Below are 18,458 nucleotides of genomic sequence, written 5' to 3'. Positions count from 1 at the left end.
TGAATAGTGGAAATCACCAAATCAGAAGACCAACATTTTTTAAAAATTATGAAATGAGGATAATATAAGGGACCTCTAGGATAACATCAAGCACTCTAATATTCACATTATACAATTCCAGAAGAGAGACAAAAATGGGAAGAAAGTATATTAGAAGAAATAATGGATGATAGCGCTCTTATTCTGTGAAAGGAAAGACATCCAGGCCCAGGAAGCACAGAGTTCCAAACAATACAAACCCACAGAGGCCCACACCAAGACATACTATAATTAAAATGGCAAATGTTAGGGACATAGAGACAATTTTGAAAGCAACAAGGAAAAAACAAGTCAAATACCAGGGAAACCCCATAAGGCTATGGACTGATTTCTCAGAAGAAACTTTACAGGTCAGAAGGGAGAGGCAAGAAATAATTAAAGACCTGAAAGAAAAGAACTGACAACCTAGAATGCAATATCCTACAAGGTTGCCATTCAAAATTAAAGGAAAGATAGTTTCCCAGACAACCAAAAACTAAGAGTTCACCACCATTAACTAACTTTACAAGAAATAATAAAGGGTCTTATTTGTGCAGAAAGACCAGAAATAAGAAAATAGAGGAAAGAGAAAATAGCACTGGTGAAGGCAACAGTGTAGCACAGTAAAGCAGCCACTTAAAAAGCTAAAATGAAGGCTCAAAAACAAAAGTAGCAAGATTAACTATAAAAACTAGGTACACAAAACAAAAATATATAAAACACAACATCAAAAAAGTAGAGGGGAAAGCAAAAATGTAGTGCTATTAGACTGTGTTTCAACTTAAATGCCTATCAGCTAACAATAGACTGTTATAGATATAGGTGGATATACTGTATGTAAACCTCATGGTAACCATAAATCAAGCACATTTTTTAAAAAATTTTATTTAAATTGTTGTTGCAGTACAATTTTCTATCTTTTAAACCAAGCACATTTAAAAAATACACAAAAAATAAAAAGAAAGGAACCCAATCAAAACCATCAAGTAAATCAAAAGGAAAGAGATCAAGTGAAGAAGAAAGTAACAGAGAAGAACAACAAAAACCACAATAAACACACACCTATTAATAATCACTTCAAGTATAAATGGACTAGATACCCCAATCAAAAGACAGAGGGTAGCTGAATAGGTTTGAATTTCTTCAAATAAATACCCAGAAGTGAAACTGTAGGATCATAAGGTAGTTCTACTTTTAATTTATTGAGGAACCTCCATACTGTTTTGTACAGTGGCTACGTGTATTTGCAATCCCACCTGTATCCCAAATACATGTTGCCATGCATCCCAAGGTAACAATACATGAGGGTTCCCTTTTCTCTATATCTTTGCCAACACTTGTTGTTTGTTGATTTATTGATGACAGCCATTCAGAGAGATGTGAGGTTTTAATTTGCATTTCTCTGATGATGAATAACCCTGAGCATCTTTTCATTTCTGTTTACTGGCCATCTGTACGTCCTCTTTTGAGAAATGCCTATTCAAGTCCTCTGCCCATTTTTACTTGGATTGTTTGGGAGTTTTTTGTTTTGTTTTTTTTGTTTTTGGTATTAAGTTCTATGAGATTTTTATAAATATGGGATATTGACGCCTTACTAGAAGTGCCATCGTGAATATCTTCTCCCAACCATTAGGTTAGGTTTTTTATGTGTTTATTGTTTCCTTTGCTGTGCAAAACTTTTTAATTTGATGTAGCCTCATTATTTGTTTTTTTCTTCCCACTTGCCTGAGGAGATATATCCACAAAAATATAATGAAGAGCAATGTCAGACAGTTAACTGCCTATGTTTTCTTCTAGGAATTTTATGGTTTGGGATGTTACATTTAAGTCTTTAATTCATTTTGAGTTATTCCTGAACATGGTGTAAGAAGGTGATATAGTTTCATTTATTTTTGCCTGTATCTGTCCAGTTTTCTCAACACTATGTATCGAGACTGTCTTTACTACATTGTATATTCTCACCTCCTTTGCCAGAGATTAACTGACCACAGAATCATGGGTTTATTTCTGGGCTCTATATTCTGTTCCACTGATCTATGTGTCTGTTTTTATGCCATTACCACACCATTTTGATTACTATAGCCTTATAGTATGATTTGATATCAGGTAGCATGATACCTTCTCCAACTTTATTCTTCTTTCTCAAGGTTGCTGAAGCTATTTTGAGTCTTTGTGGTTCCATATAAGTTTTAGAATTATTTGCTCTAGTCCTATACATTAGTAACAACTGATTAGAAGAAGAAATAAATGGGATTATATTAATATAATCCCATTTACAACTGTATCAAAAAGTAAAATACCTAGAAATAAATTTAATCTAGGAGGTGAAAGACCTGTACTCAGAAAATGATAAGACACTGAAAAAAAGAAACTGAAGAGGACATAAATAAATGGAAGTATATAAATGGAAGAAAAAATATACTATTTTCATGAATTAAAAGGATTTACTTTTTAAAATAACCAAACTACTCAAAACAATCTACAAATTCAGTGAAATCCCATCAAAATACCAACAGCATTCGTCTCAGAACTGTACCACTCTCTTATAGCAGATACAAAAATAAACTCAAAATGGATTAAGAACTTAAATGTAAGCCCTAATATCATAAAACTCCTAGAATAAAACATAGGTAGTAAACTATTTGACATCAGGAAAACACAAGCAAAAATAAACAAATGGGACTTCATCAAACTAAAAAGCTTCTGCATAGCAAAGAAAATGATCAATGAAACAAAACGATAACCTACTGAATAAGATAATATTTTGCAAGTAATATATCTAATAAAAGGTTGATATCCAAAATATATGAGAAATTCATACAACTCAATAAAAAAATATACATGCCAATCAAAAACTGGGCAAAAGACATGAAGAGACATTTCTATAAAAAAGATATACATAGGGCCAACAGATATATGAACACATGCTCAATGTCACTAATCATCAGGAAATGTAAATCAAAGCCACAGTGAGATACCATGTCACACCTGTCAGAACGGTTATTATCAAGAAGTCAGCAAATTACAGATGTAGATGAGGATGTGAAGAAAAGGGAACCCTTGTGCATTGTTGGAGGAACACAACCTGATGCAGCCACTATAGAACACAGTATGGAAATTCCTCAAAAAACTAAAAACAGATCTACCAGATAACCCAGTAATTCTATACCTGGGTATATATCTGAAGAAAACACAAATTCCAATTTCAAAAAAGATGTATGCACCCTTATGTTCACTGCAGCATTATTTACAATAGCCAAGCTACAGAAGCAACCTACATGTCCATAGCTAGATAAATGGGTAAAGAAGATACAGTGCAAATATATAATGGAATATTACATAGCAATAAGACAGGATGAAATCCTGTCATTTGCCACAACGTACATGGACCTAGTGGGTATCAGGCTAAGTAAAATAAGTCAGTCAAGGACTGACAAATACTGTGTGGTTTCACTTATATGTGGAATCTAACAAAAGTCCCAAATGAGCAAGTACAACAAAATAAAACCAGCCTCACAGACACAAAGCTCAAAGGGGGGGGTTACCAGAGGGGGAGGGAATGAATGAGAAAGGTAAAGCAGAATATAGTCAGTAATACTGTGATAAATTGGCACAACAACAGATAATTACTAGAATTAGAGGGCTTATCACAGTGTAAGGTATGAAGATGTTGAATCACTATATTGTACACCTGAAACTAATATAATCTTGCGTACCAACTACAGTTAAATTTTTAAATATTAATTTAAAAAACCCACCTAACATAATTGGTATTTGTGAGAAAACCTTCAAGTTCAACTAGATGCTTATAATTTAAACATACCAAAGCATTCGAGTTATTATGACTGTTTGCATTCTAATCTGTCATACCATGCAATTTATCTTTTGTACATGCATGTATATATTTTACTTTGCAAACACACACATGCTTTGTACCACTACTGAGTTGTGCCTCAGATGTACACAGCTTATAATCTTCTGATTCTGCTGATCCTCTATTAAATATAGTTTAAAAACAGAGCAAAACATACATACGCAAGCATAATCCCAACAGAGCACAAATAAATGAATGTTTAGTCTGAGTAGTAATCATTTGAATATTATACCTGATTCAAAATTTTTAATGTAATTTATAATCAAATTGCTATTTATATTAATAATTTACAATACAACAGAAGTTCATTATTTTTAACAGGTATTTTCAGTATACCGTCTGATAAACAGTAGGTACTCTAAAAGTCTAGTCAAGACTTAGCAAACAGCAAATGTGGAGGTTAGACAGTGCCATCTCCCTAAATACTTGCCTGACTGCTCCAGGAAAAAAATCTAGGCTAGGTTTACTTGAGTGAAAGTGGGTCACTTAGTAGCAGTTTTCCCATCAAAACATTCTTTCACCACTAATCAGTTCATTCTCAAGACCCTCATTTTAGGCTTTGCCTTTTTCAAACTTGATACCAGCTAAGAAAGATTGATGATAACAGAAAAACAGCATATCCTGAGGAGTAACCCAAAGGTACAACTTGATAAGATAGAAGGCTGAGGGTATTCTGGAAAACACATGTCACTGCTTTCATGTTGGTAGTCTCGACTAAAAAAAGGAACTTATTTTAAATGATTTAAACAAGAGAATAAATCTCCACAAAAGGAGAGAGAGACAATCTATCAGAATCAAGACTAAAGAGGAGGAAAAAAAAGCTTACCCCACTTACTCACTCCCCTAACCTCATCAGGACAGGCAATGTGTCCTTACCTTCTAGATAAGGACACTAAAGCAGAGCGGCTAAGCAACCTGCCCAAGTCTTAAGAGTCATGAGGCAGAGTAGTTTTGGAAGTAAGGTCTCTTTTTTGCAAATAATCAAATTTGTCTAAAATTGCATTCTAAAAAAATTTCCAATGAATTATGCTTACAATAAGGATGTACACTTGAGGGGAAATGTAGAGAATCACTTATGAGATTTTGCAGTATGTACAGAGTGGGCAAAAGTAGGCTTACAGTTGTTCATATGGAATAATACAATAATTAATAAACAATATAAGAATAAACTCTGCGTTTCACTTAGTTACAACTATAAACCTACTTTCGCCAATCCCTGTATTTCTATTAAAGCACAGTTAAACTACATCTATTTTATTATTTAGGGTCTATGTAATAATAATAATGATCATGTTATAGAAGAAGTAGGTGATTACGTCGTATCACCTACCTTATTACAAGAGGGGAACTGAGGAACAGGAAAGTAATTGCCTCAAGGGGACATGGTTGGTAACAGGCAGGCAGGCCTCACACCTAGGCAATGGGGCCCTGAACTCCAGCTCTAAATACATAATATTAATACTAGCAATTGCTCTTTATAACTGAGTTTTTCTGTTAAATATTAACATTTAACAGAAAATTCTTACCTCCGGTTTGCTAAGGCTGGACGAAACCAAGGAGCCAGATCCCACGTCCAAATCCCACTGCTTTTCACCATGATTCTCTGGATCCAAGGCAGCAATTCGCCCATCTAAAGTGCTGATAATCACTAATGATCTGTAAATTTAAAAATTAATAGGGAAAAATGTAAAAGGTATCTAAGCTATTAAGCATTTACTCCACACACTCAAGAGAAAACCCCTCCCTGGAGTCTATCTGCATGAAAGAAGTGGGACCCACCTTCTCACAACACCTAATTGTCTTGCCACCACTATCTGTCTTTAGCCCTCCAAGGCAACTGCACCATGACCTTTATCTGTTTACATCACTTATGAAAAGTGCCTGACTCCTAGGTCACCCCTCATTCCCACACTCTAATCCCCATATGGAACTCAACATTCCCTGCTCTGTCCTCTTCTATTTTTCTCCAAATCCTGAAGTATTCCCTGAATGTGCACTTTCCTTCTTGTTCTAATGAAATCTGGCTTTCCCTGAGGACGCTGCTTCAAAAGCAATAATTGTTTTCTCCATACTCTTGGCCACTGACTGGGCCTAGTAGTGGAGTAGGTGTATTCCTTGCACCTCGTCACCATTCCCAGACTACTTTCTTTCCTCTCTAAAAATCCTCAATAGATTGTTCCACTTATTACCCCTCCTAGCAACTGTTTACCGACCCTTGGATTACTAGCCTAATTCCATGAGGATTTTAGCTCCTGGTTTACTGTCACTACTAACAAATTCTTTGGGTTTTTGTGATCTGTCTACCTTGCCTCAGCCACTCCCGTGGTCAGACTCTAGTCCTTGTCATTACCAATCATAACTTCCCTCTACCACTGAAATTTCAAGCATTGGGCCCCCAGCCAACTACCCCTCTCTCCAGCTCATTTCCTCTACTTTCCTGACTCCAACAAACTACTGACTCCACCAGAACCTACAAGCCATTTATCCTATCACCTACCTTTACTACCATAAGGCTTTCATTTCTTTCTTAACCAGCTGAAATTCTGTAGTGCTTTATTTTAAGCACTCCCTTTCTTAAATCCTCAACCTCATCTCTCTCTTGCATGTCATACTTGACTGGCAAAATTCAAGTATCCTTGTTAAATTTAACTTTCTGCCTTTTTTGAGTCTTACATCTACGCAGTTGAATGTGACTGAAGAATAACATAACCATGCTGACTAGTCTGACTTTAATTCTGACCACCAACCTCAAAAGGACTATTAATGATGCCCAACAATCGTATGACACTTCCCTAGTCCATCCACTTGCCCACCTAGGTTAACATTTCTCATTTCTCCTCAAATTCCCCATACCAGCTCTTCCAAGCTCACACATCTCAGGTATTATACTACCCATTTCTTGAAAGAAAACAGAAATAATCCAACAAGATTGTTTTGCACCATCACCTCTATCCATTTATCTGCACCTGGACCCATGTATTCTCCCTTTCCTCCTGCTGCTGTGGGTGAACAGTCCATACTGCCATCCACCACCAACATTTCCACCTAGGCAAGAGATCTCTCCATTATGCATACAGGAAGACCCACTCCTGCAAATCCCTCTTCTTGTCATCACACCAATTATTCCCTTCTCTACCAGACCATTCCCCTCAGTATTCCAATTGGCTATGCTTTCTCCTAACATAAAAACCAACACAGATGAAACAGAAACAATCATTCTCCTCTTTCTAACTTCCAGTTCATTCCTTGCCCACTTTGGAACAAAATGCCTTGAAAGAGCTATTATATACTCTCATGTTTCCAAATCCACTCCTCCCCTTGCCCTGAACTATTTCTAGTCAAGTTTTTGCCTGTACCACTCCACTGAACAGGTTCTTGCTGGAGTCACTCATCACCTTCACATTGGAAAACCCCACAGTCAGATCTCGGTTCACTTGACATTCTAGCAGCACCTGATCAGCTACTTCTCCTGCCCTCCATGAAACACACTCTTCACATAGTGTCCAGGACACCATCTCTCCTGCTATTTTTTTTTCTTCTAACCTACTCTTTCACTGCTTCATTTTCTAGTTCTTCCTCATTTCTCCTATATCTTAAAATATTCTCTACCTACGGGTACTTTTTTTTGGTGACTTCATCCAGTATCACAGCTTTAAAATACCATATATGTGCTAGCAACTCCCACATTTTTATCTCTGGTTCCAAGCCATTTCCTAAGCTCTGAACTTACATATATAATTGTCTACCAGATTTAGATTGTCTAAGAGACTTCTCAAAGTTCACATATCCAAAATCAATACCCTCAGACTGACTCCCTCAATTCCTCAAACACATCATGTGTAGTTTTCCTCTAGAGCCTTTGCAGCTACTATTCCTTTTGCCTGTGTTGTACACTTGTTCTAGGAAATTTGTTAGGTATATTTGTCTGCTTCAAAGACCATGCAAATTCCAAGCACATATAGTTATGTTCCTAGTTAGGATAAATACAACTTCTGTCTTTTCTATACTACTTGATGTATGATGCACTAAATTAAAAGTAAAACTACAAGTTGACCAAGACAAAAAGTTTTAAGTAAACTCATTTGAAACCTACCAAATAACTTGTTTATCGAATGAATAAATACAATTGTTAATTTAGTTCCCAAGCTATACACCCATTCTAACTTTGAATTTTTCAAGTGGTAACTTAGTCTAATTTGTGAAGATAAAAATTTTTGCCACACTACAAACTCTGGTAATTTTAGATAACAAAACAAAAGAAAGGGAGCATAACTCCACTTCCCTCCCCATACATTACCCTGCTTTCTAAAGAAATCAGTTGGGAGTTGGAGGAGGATACATCAGGTAAGAAAATTACTTTACAGAACTTCCGGCCAAGATGGAAGCGTAGGTAGACACACTGTGCCTCCTCGTACAACCAAAATTAAGGACAACAAAAATTTAGAAACATAAAACAACTATATCTGACAGAAAATTGAACTGTACGGAAGTCTGACAACCATTCATCCAGACCAGTAAGAGTGGCAGAATCGGGGGCCGCTGGCAGAGAAGGGTTGTGGGAGGAGAAAGCAGCAGCTGGTGGTCCCAGGGACAGGGTGGCAACCAGTAGACCCAGTGAGGCACGCAAGGCCACTGGCTGACCACAGACACACTTCTGGGTGCAGATAAACCAGGAGAAAACGGGGAGCAAGGCACTGTGCAACCCAGGGCCCCAGCACCAGGAAATAAAGCCTAAAAGCACCAATTGAAAACACTTGTGGGGGGTTAGGTGCCAGGAGAGACTCCTAGCCTCATAGGAGAGTTCGTTGGAGAGACCCACAGGATCCTAGAATGTATACAAGCCCACCCTCCCAGGAACAAGCACCAGAAGGGCCCAATTTGCTTGTGGGAAGTGGCAGAAGGGATTGAAATCCAAGAGCGGAGCAAGCACCATTGTTTTCTCTCGGACCCCGCCCCCATATACAGCGTCACAACCCAGCGATAGGTTGCCCTGCCCTGGTGAACACCCAAGGCTCTGCCCCTCATACGTAACAGGCACAACCAGAACCACCCGCACCCCCCCCCCCCCGCCCCGCAAAATGGGTCAAACAGAAGAACAGATCAAAGCCCCAAAGCCAATACATCTAAGCGCCCAAGAGACAGCTAACCTATCAGATGCACAGTTTAAAGCACTGGTGATCAGGATGCTCACAGAATTGGTTGAATTTGGTCATAAATTAAATGAATAAATGAAGACTACAATAAGTGAAATGAAGGATAATGCACAGGGAACCAATATGATGGGAAGAAAACTGGGACTCAAAGCAATAGAGTGGGCCAGAAGGAAGAAACAACCAAACAGAAAAGAATGAAGAAACAAGAATTCAAAAAAATGAGGAGAGGCTTAGGAACCTCCAGGACATCTTTAAATGTTCCAACATCTGAATTATAGGGGTACCAGAAGGGGAAGAGGAAGAGCAACAAGTGGAAAACTTATTTGAACAAATAATAAAGGAGAACTTCCCCAAACTGGCAAAGGAAATAAACTACCAGGAAATCCAGGACGCTCAGAGAGTCCCAAAGAATTTGAACCCAAGGAGGAACACACCAAGGCATCTCATAATTACATTAGCCAAGATTAAAATGAAGGAGAGAATCCTAGAAGCAGGAGATAAGGGGACAGTCACCTACAAAGGAGTTCCCATCAGACTGTCAGCTGATTTCTCAAAAGAGAACAGGCAGGCAAGAAGGGGCTGGAAAGAAGTATTCCAAGTCACGAAAAGCAAGGAACTACATCCAAGATTGTTCTATCCAGCAAAGCTATCATTTAGAATGGAAGGGCAGACAAAGTGCTTCTCAGATAAGGACAAGTTAAAGGAGTTCATCATCACCAAGCCCTTACTATATGAAATGCTAAAGGGACTTATCTAAGAAAAAGAAGATAAAAAATATGAACAATAAAAAGGCAGCAAACTCAGTTATTAACAACCACACCTAAAACAAAAGCAAACTAAGCGAACAACTAGAACAGAAATAGGACCACAGAAATTGAGATCACCTGGAGGGTTATCAACAGGAGAGTGGGAGGAGGAGAGGGGGGAAAAGGTACGGAGAATAAGTAGCATAGACGGCAGGTAGAAAATAAACAGGAGGAGGGCAAGAATAGTATAGTAAATGTTGAAGCTAAAGAACTTATGACACATGGACATGAACTAAAGGGGGCGGAATGTGGGTGAGAGGGGGTGTGCAGGGTGGAGGGGAGTGAAGGGGGGAAATGGGACAACTGCAATAGCATAATCAATAAAATATAATAAAAATTTAAAAATAAATAAAAAATAAAAATAAAAAAGAATTATTTTATAATGGTTATAAAAACTCGTATCTTAAATGTGCCATCTACCAATAAAAGCAATAAAATATAATTAACTTGGAGAGCCAGAGTTCAGAACCCAGTTAACCCCCCCTCTCCTTGCCCCACTGAACAAATGCCTAATTATTATGTTTAATAAGTATTAACCATAAATAAATGGTTGAAAAAACAATTTTAATTTAAATAATACTAAGAGTAAGCAACAAGTGTTAACCCATGAAAAAATGAAGGAGACAAATGGAACAGTTCAGTAACTATTTTTTGTAATTCAGAACACTGTTCATTTATTATCCTAGGTATTTGTTATTAAAATAATAACAAGCTATACTTTTTCTAAATATGTAGCTATTTATTCTAGAGGTAAACAGAGAAGAAGGATAAGATTCTAGCTTTCACCTTCAAAATAAAGAAAAATCCAACAAAATACGCATGTGTCCTATGTATATATAAAAGCACATTTGAATAATTTGGAGTTTAGCACCTACCTATTCTTTCACTGAAAACTTACTTTTAACTGAGTCAAAAATTCTTCTTTTTAAAATAAACAAGGTATTTTCAGATTATGAACTATATTTAGACAGTATCTGTAAATTTGAGCAATAATTAAATACAAACATGTGGGAGGAACAATTAAGTACATCACTCTCTTACCTACTATTGTTACTTAGTCATCTGGTCCTTAGATTTGAATGGAGTACCATCCATTATTTTAGCCCCTCTTAATGGGAATAACAGAAAATCCCCTAACAAACTCTGTCAGGTGTCCACTAAATAAATAAATAAATACCCTGGCCCTAAACAGGGTAGCTCAGTTGACTGGAGCACCCTCTTGTTGCATCAGGGTTCTAGGTTCGATCCCAAGTCAGAGCACATACAAGAGTTAACCGATGAATGCAGGAATGGGTGAAACATCAGGTCAATGTTTTTGACCTGTGTTTCCAGTTTTAAAGCATTGGTTTTGACCAGTGTTTCCTCCTTTTTCTCTCTCAAAATCAATTTTTAAACATTCTGAAAAAAAAAATGTATCCTTCATCCTTTTGTCTGCTACAAACTAGCCGAAATATTAACTATGGGCTCCTTCCCAAGCATGTTTCTGGAAGGGAGGTAGATACCTCTTCTGCTGTGGCTGAAATTGAACAGCCCAACACACACATACAAAAATGTATTACATATACTACAATTTAGACTATTGCATCTAATCACAGTCTATGAGAGAGGTGCTCATTGACATGCTAGCAACTAGAAAAGGCACTAGGGAGACAGATATTGCTGAAAAACAAAGTCCTCAGGCTGAATGCAGCAATAGTCAGACGACAGCAATATGAGATGACATTTAGAATAAACATCAAGTAGAAATGAAAAATGAGCTCCCCCAATTGGGAAAATATAAAGTCATTTATCTTCCCATGATTGACTCACCCTATTTTGAGGCTTCTATGAACAAGATGAAAGATTTTAACTTATTCAAGAACAAAGGAACTACAGAGGCAGCACTTCCAGTGGAAAGAATCAGAGCTTTGAAGCCCTGAGTGCACATCCACATGGTTCTGCTTACTCTCTGCATGGCTTCTTTATTTAATTGTTTTTTTTCATAAGTAAAATACAGACACACCATGTTTAATTATGTTTCATTTTATTGCACTTCACAGATGTTGCACTCTTCACAAACTGGAGGCAAAACCCTCTACCAGCAGAAAGATTATGAACTGCTTACTGCATCACTCACTTTATTGCAATCTGAAACCAAACCCACAAAATCCCCTGGTCAACCTGTATAGCTGTCTCAACTAGTTCATATAAACTCATATATGCCTGATCATAAAAGTCTTCTGGTGCCCATTAAAAACAAGGGAAGGTCCACAAGTCCCTCCTTACAGGGGTCTTGGGAGAATGGAGCTTAACAAGTAGGACAGGTGAGTCTCATAAGGTCAATTTGGCAAATATGATTTAATTCAAAGAGCTATTTCCTTACAGTAAAATATAACAATCAATATCATAAAATAAATGCAATAATTATTATTTTTATAGAAACAAAAATATAATAATAATGTATTACCTGACTGAAGAAGGCCTATTGATCAACTCTGTCAGTGAACTCTCACTTAATTTAATTTAGTTTCCCAAGGCATTTGTTTGGATGATTGGACAGCAAGCACTGTTTGCTCCTCTCAAGGAAGGTTGTAGGTGACCTCCTCCTAATGGCCAGATCCGTCCCCCTAGTTAGGCATGTCCTTGCAGCAGCAGCTGAAACAGTGTGGCTCCTCAGTCTGGGCATTCTTCTTTCCCTGGCTTCCACAGCACTAGCCCGTCACCCATCCTCACTGCCACTCCTGCTCTCAATCACAAACAAGCAGGTCATGGAGTTCTAGCTTCCTCCATATCCACAACTTTACCTGTGCCTGATACATGACAGCTCCCAAACCTATACAGTATTTACAGCTCCTCCCTCTCCCAACCTCCCCTTCTGTACTTTCAGCAGAATACACTTGTTATTTGCCACAAAGTGCATAGGAAACTCGACTTTTCTCCACACATTTCTCTATCCACCCTGTCACTTAGCATTTAAACCAGGCATCAACTCTACCTGCTCCCTCACACTCTACATTAGATAATAGTCATGTAGTCTTCATTTTATTACTTTAGCTTCTTTTAAGTCTCTTTCTCTTCTTGTTCATTACCACTGACCCTGTCCTGGAACAGATTCTCATCTCTCACTAAAATGCCTTTAAAAGTCTTTCTGACATATTTTCCTGCCTCTGACCTCTTTTCCTCTGTCCTTCCAACAGTTTTGATTCTATAAAAGAAACCTAATAAACTTCTGATGCTGCATGTGCCCACTAAATAAAGTCCACACTGCTTTGTATGACACATAAAACCTTTCATAACCTGGCATAGTCACCTACATCACTGCTTCACACACACACACACACACACACACACACACACACACACACTTCTAACCTTTTCAACAAAGTTCCCTTGTTAAATTACTTTTGGTCTCGTGTCCTAAATGATTTCATTTGCCCAATAAACACCACTTCCAATGAATTCCCACACCTTTAAGGGAAATATTTAAGTACCAAACAAATTACTGAAGATTTCTGAAAAGAAGTAGCTAAAGTACTATATTAAGTTTGATATAATTCTAGTTCAAAGTGAAGACACTTTTTACTCTTTCCTGATGATATGTATTTTTAAAATTGTATTTTTCAATTACAGTTCACATTCAATATTAATGTACTAGTTTCAGGTGTACAGCATAGTGATTAGACAATCATGTACTTTACAAAGTATTCCCCCCAGTATTCTAGTACCCACCTACACCATAGTTATTAAAATATTACTGAATATTACTATATTCCCTATGTTGTATTTTACATCTCCAGAACTATTTTCTGAGTACCAATTTGTAGAAACTTGGCTTTTTGATTAGCCTTCTCATGAATGAATGTCCAATTTCCATCCAATTATTTAAAAAATATTCCTGGCTGGTGTAGCTCAGTGGATTGAGCTCAGGCTGTGAACTAAAGGGTTGCCAATTCAATCCCTAGTCAGGGCACATGCCTGGGTTGCAGGCCAGATCCCCAGTACTGGGCATGCAAGAGGCAACCACCCATTGATATTTCTCTTTCTCCTCCACTCTGTCTAAAAATGAATAAATAAAAATCTTAAAAAAATAAAAATAAAAATAAAAAAAAAATATTGACCTCTTACCAATCCCCATTTTTACCTGGGTAGATCCATAAGAGTCCTGAAGCCCTAGCTTGGGAACCACTACTCTGTGCCCTCGGTCACATCATCTATGTTGCCTAGACTGTCCTTGCCACCTAACATTTGAAGACTTGCTCATTTGACATTTCCATTCTTTTCACTCTCATACTACTCTTATGTCATTTATTATCCATTCTAGTATAGTTCATTCTTTAACACAAGAAGCTGTATCTCTCTGTCAGGCTGAGAGTTCAAGGACAAGACTAGTGGTCCATTTCTCTACCCTCAGCACCTAACAATGCCTAGCCCCTAATAAAATGCAATTAAAGTTTACTGAATCAGTAAGTCTTGCTAGGGCAGACACTCTTATTCACGTAAAACAAAAACAAAAACAAAAAGGGCTGGGAGAGATGTGAAAAGTTGTAACTTACCTAAGGTCATGCACCAAATAAGAGGTTCTGAACAAAATTATGAAGCATGAATTTAGGTTTACTAAAACTTAATTCCATTATTCTGTTAACTGTAAGTTTATATAAGTGGCAACTACTATAGTATAATAATGTGTAGCTTCTATTCCCTCCATAAATCTCATCAAGATGCCATTTATCTTGTTATTGGTCTGATTAGCCCTCAACTAAGCAAAAATGACCTTATTCCAAATGAACACCCAATATTAAAAAATTGCTTGACTTAAAATACCCAGAATACCTGCCTATTTACAATTCAGTTACCAGATCTGATAAGTACATGCTGAATTCCTTCACTCAGTAATTTTAATAGCCTCACTATCTGCAGAAATTTCCCACATGAAAGAGAGGCAAGTGAGGGAAGACATTGTATCAATTGGATATTTCCACATTAACAACTGCTTATTTAAAAGGTCCACTTTTGTTTTCTTAGAAAACAAAAAATCCAAAGTTAAAAATGTGATGTGGGCCCTGGCAGGGTGGCTTAGTTAGCTGGAGCATCATCCTGTGCATCAAAAGGTTACATGTTCAATCCCAGTCAGAGCACATACAGAAACAACTGATTTTGGGTATCTCTCTCTCTCTCTCTCAAAAATCAATAAACATATCCTCGGGTGAGGAAAAAAAATGTGATTTGGGTAAATCTGCTTTTTTTAATGTAGCCAAGAATCTCCTCCCTAAACATGTGCTTTCAGCTGGAGGTATAGGGGAGGCAGAAGGCTATCTGCCAGACAAAAGTGCTGACAGGGGACACTGTTCCTTTTCTGAGACACCCCCTTCCCACAGAGCCAGCAGTAGAGTGCCATATCTGAGTCTCCATCAACCTGGATCATACTCTTGACCTCACCCTGGCAATTCCCTGATCCCCTGCCCCAACAAATTTGCGGGGCCATCCAAACAGTTTCCAGTGGCTTTTCTATACAAATGGCCTGTCTTGCTCATACTTCAGACTTTCCTAAAATCTCCAAAACAAGTAGCATCTGGCCTCAGTGAGCCCCCATACCTCTCGCTAACTGGCCACAGGCCTGGCACTAGCAGCAGCCTGCCCTGGGCACTTGCAAGCCCAGCCAAGTAGCAGCCATCTGCATATCACTTTGTAGCTAATGCTAGGTAGCTGACCTGGGTCTGTACCTCCTGGGGGGCTCCAGAACCAGTATACCTGGTGGACAGCTTCAGACTATGTCACAGTGTAACAGGGTGCAGCCAAGAGGGAGGCCCCAAATAGGGATTTGGAATGGGGTCCAGAACTCAAGGTGCCTGGAAAATATTAGGCTGTCCTCACCACCCTCCCACAGGTGTGGGTTGGGGGTAAGGACAAATGGAGCAGGGCTATTGAGAGCTGTTTTGCATAGCAACAGCTTTGCAGCTAACCTCTGGCGTGATCATTTAACATTATCTATAACCTTTAACTGGTTACATAGATATGTTAAATAGCTGTGGCCATGCTCTCAGCCAGGAGAATGGAAGTAACTTCCCCACCAAGATGTAACTGGGGGCGGGTCCCCTGAATTACAGCACCTGTGTGGGAGCTTGGAGATGATTGGCTCCATGACATGGGGCCACACCTGCCCAGACTCACTATGGCAGCCCAGTAAAGCTGGAAGGATATGAGAGTGCTGGCAAGTGTAGCCAATTGTGGAGGAGTCAGAAATGGAGCTGCAGAGGAAGACTGGCGTGGGGATTTAAACCCAGACTAGGCAGTTATTGGAGGGAGAACCACACGATTTTGGCAGAGTGGAGACTCCTGCAGCCATTGTGCAGAGAGGACCACGAGGCTGGGGCAGTGGAGGGAAAACCACGCGGCTTTGCCAGAGTGGGGACTCCCATGGCCACTGTACAGGAAGAACCACACGGCTGTGGCTCTAGAAAGGAGAGCCACTTGGCTGGGGCCCTGGCAGAGAGAACCACACGGTTTTGCCAGAGTGGAGACTCCCACAGCCATTGTGCAGAGAGAACCACGCGGCTTTGCAAGGGTGGGGACCCCCGAAGCTTTAGAAGGTGGAACCACCACCCGGCTTTAGCAGAGATCCTGGCGACACAGCTGATGGTGCCAGGAACCGAGGGAGGCCTACCAGCCAAGACAGATTACTGGGAAGAACCGGGGGCTGGCTGCCTGAGCCACGGACTATTTCTTTTCCTGAGATACAGCACCCCAGACTGGGCAAAGGGGGGAAGGAAGGACTGTGTGTGTCTGTGGGTGTTTTAAGGGACTTTGGGATTTTGATGAAGACATTAGGTTACTACTTTAAGTTTGTATAGCATTAAATAAAACTTTCCTTTCCTTTTCACAAATCTCTGGCATTGAGAGACATCTTTCCTCCAGCGGCAGACATAACGAACCTCGGGGGGGTTCCTTTCGGGTAACAGTATATTGCCCTTGCCCCTCCCCCCATTGTTCTGTAACAGCAGTACCATCCAAACACCTCCACAAGCAACACGCTCAAGGGGCAGACTCAGCTGGCAACAGAGCCCTGCTGAAGTTAAGTTCTGTTCTGTGGGGTTGGCCTCCTGCACACCTGATCCTCCACAGTGATTGGAGCTAGTTCTTGCAACTGATCAGCTTAGGGGTAATACCCTCTCACTGATATGCCAACAACAATCAAGGGTTAACTACAACAGTAGGGTGTACACAGCCCACAAGGGGGTGGCACACCTGGAGCACCCAGTGTGGGTGACAAGGGAGGTTGTGCCACTGAATCCTGTAGGACACCCACTACATAAGGCCACTATACTGAGCCTAGTGTATGTAGCAGTTCCATCTAATACATAGAAACCAACAAAGGGAGGATGCCAAAATGAGGAGACAAAGAAGCATGTACCAAATGAAAAAACAGAATTTCAGAGAAAGAACTAAACAAAATGGAGACAAGCAATATATCAGATGCAGAGTTCAAAACACTGGTTATTTATCAGTGATCTCAGTGAGAATGTCAAAAAAAAAAGACAAGAAACAAAACAGAACTAGAAAACATAAAAAAGAACCAGTCAAACATGAAGAATACATTATAGGGAATCAATAATAGAGTAGATGAAGCAGAGGATCAAGTTAGTGATTTGGAATATAAAGAAGCAAAAAATACCCAATCATAAAAGCAAAAAGCAAAAAGGATTTTAAAAAATGAAGACAGTGTAAGAAGCCTCTGGAACAACTTCAAGCATAACAACATTTGCTTCAAAGGGGTACTGGAAGGAGAAAAGAAGAGCAAGAAAGTGAAAACCTATTTGAAAAAATAATCAGAAAACTTACCTAACCTGGTGAAGGAAGTAAACATAGAGGTCCAGGAAACACAGAGTTCCAAACAACATGAATCTAAAGCGGCCCACACCAAGACACATCATATTAAAATTCAAAAAGTTAAAGAATCTTAAAAGCAACAAGAAAAAAGCAGATATTGATACCTACAAGGGAGCCCCCATAAGACTGTCAGCTGACTTTTCAACAGAAACTTTGTAGCCCATAAGGAACTGGCATGAAATGTTCAAAGTAATGTAAAGCAAACACCTACAACCAAGATTGTCCCACCCAGCAAAGCTAACATTTAGAATGGAAAGACAAAGAGCCTCCCAGAAAAGAAAAAGCTGAAGGAGTCCATCACCACCAAACTAGTATTATATGAAATGTTAAAGTGTCTTCTTTAAAAAGAGGAAGAAAAAAGGTAAAAAATATAAACAATAAAATGGCAATAAATGCCTATCTACCAACAACTGAATGTAATAAACAAGCAGAACAGAAACAGACTCATGGATACAGAGAACATTTTAACAGTTGTCAGATCGAAGGGGTGTTGAAGGGATGGGTAAAAAAGGTTAAGGGATTAAGTAGAAATAGGTAGTTACAGAATAGTCATGGGGATGTAAAGTATAGCATATGGAATATAGTCAATGATATTCTAATAACTATGCATGGTGTCAGATGTGTACAGATTTATCAAGATGATTACTTAGAACATTATATAATGTCTGATCGCTGGTGTGTACACCTGAAACTAATATAATATTGTATGTCAACTATACTTGAAAAGTAAAAAATATGCTCACT

General features: G+C 38.8%; 1 protein-coding gene across 1 annotated transcript in view; it reads right to left on the bottom strand.

Moving 5' to 3' along the window:
• Window positions 1-18,458, bottom strand: part of EIF2AK3 (eukaryotic translation initiation factor 2 alpha kinase 3) — an 89,857-nt gene that overhangs the window by 65,796 nt on the left and 5,603 nt on the right. The window contains exon 2 of the mRNA XM_045835202.1: window positions 5,419-5,548. Coding sequence (XP_045691158.1) covers window positions 5,419-5,548 — 130 coding nt within the window. The remainder of the gene's footprint in view (window positions 1-5,418; window positions 5,549-18,458) is intronic.

This window comes from Phyllostomus hastatus, unplaced genomic scaffold, assembly GCF_019186645.2.
Source record: "Phyllostomus hastatus isolate PE091 unplaced genomic scaffold, TTU_PhHast_1.1 phas_contig_2, whole genome shotgun sequence".
Lineage (NCBI taxonomy): Eukaryota > Metazoa > Chordata > Mammalia > Chiroptera > Phyllostomidae > Phyllostomus > Phyllostomus hastatus.
The sequence above is the reverse complement of the archived record's forward strand: the minus strand, read 5'-3'. Positions and strand labels throughout refer to the sequence as shown.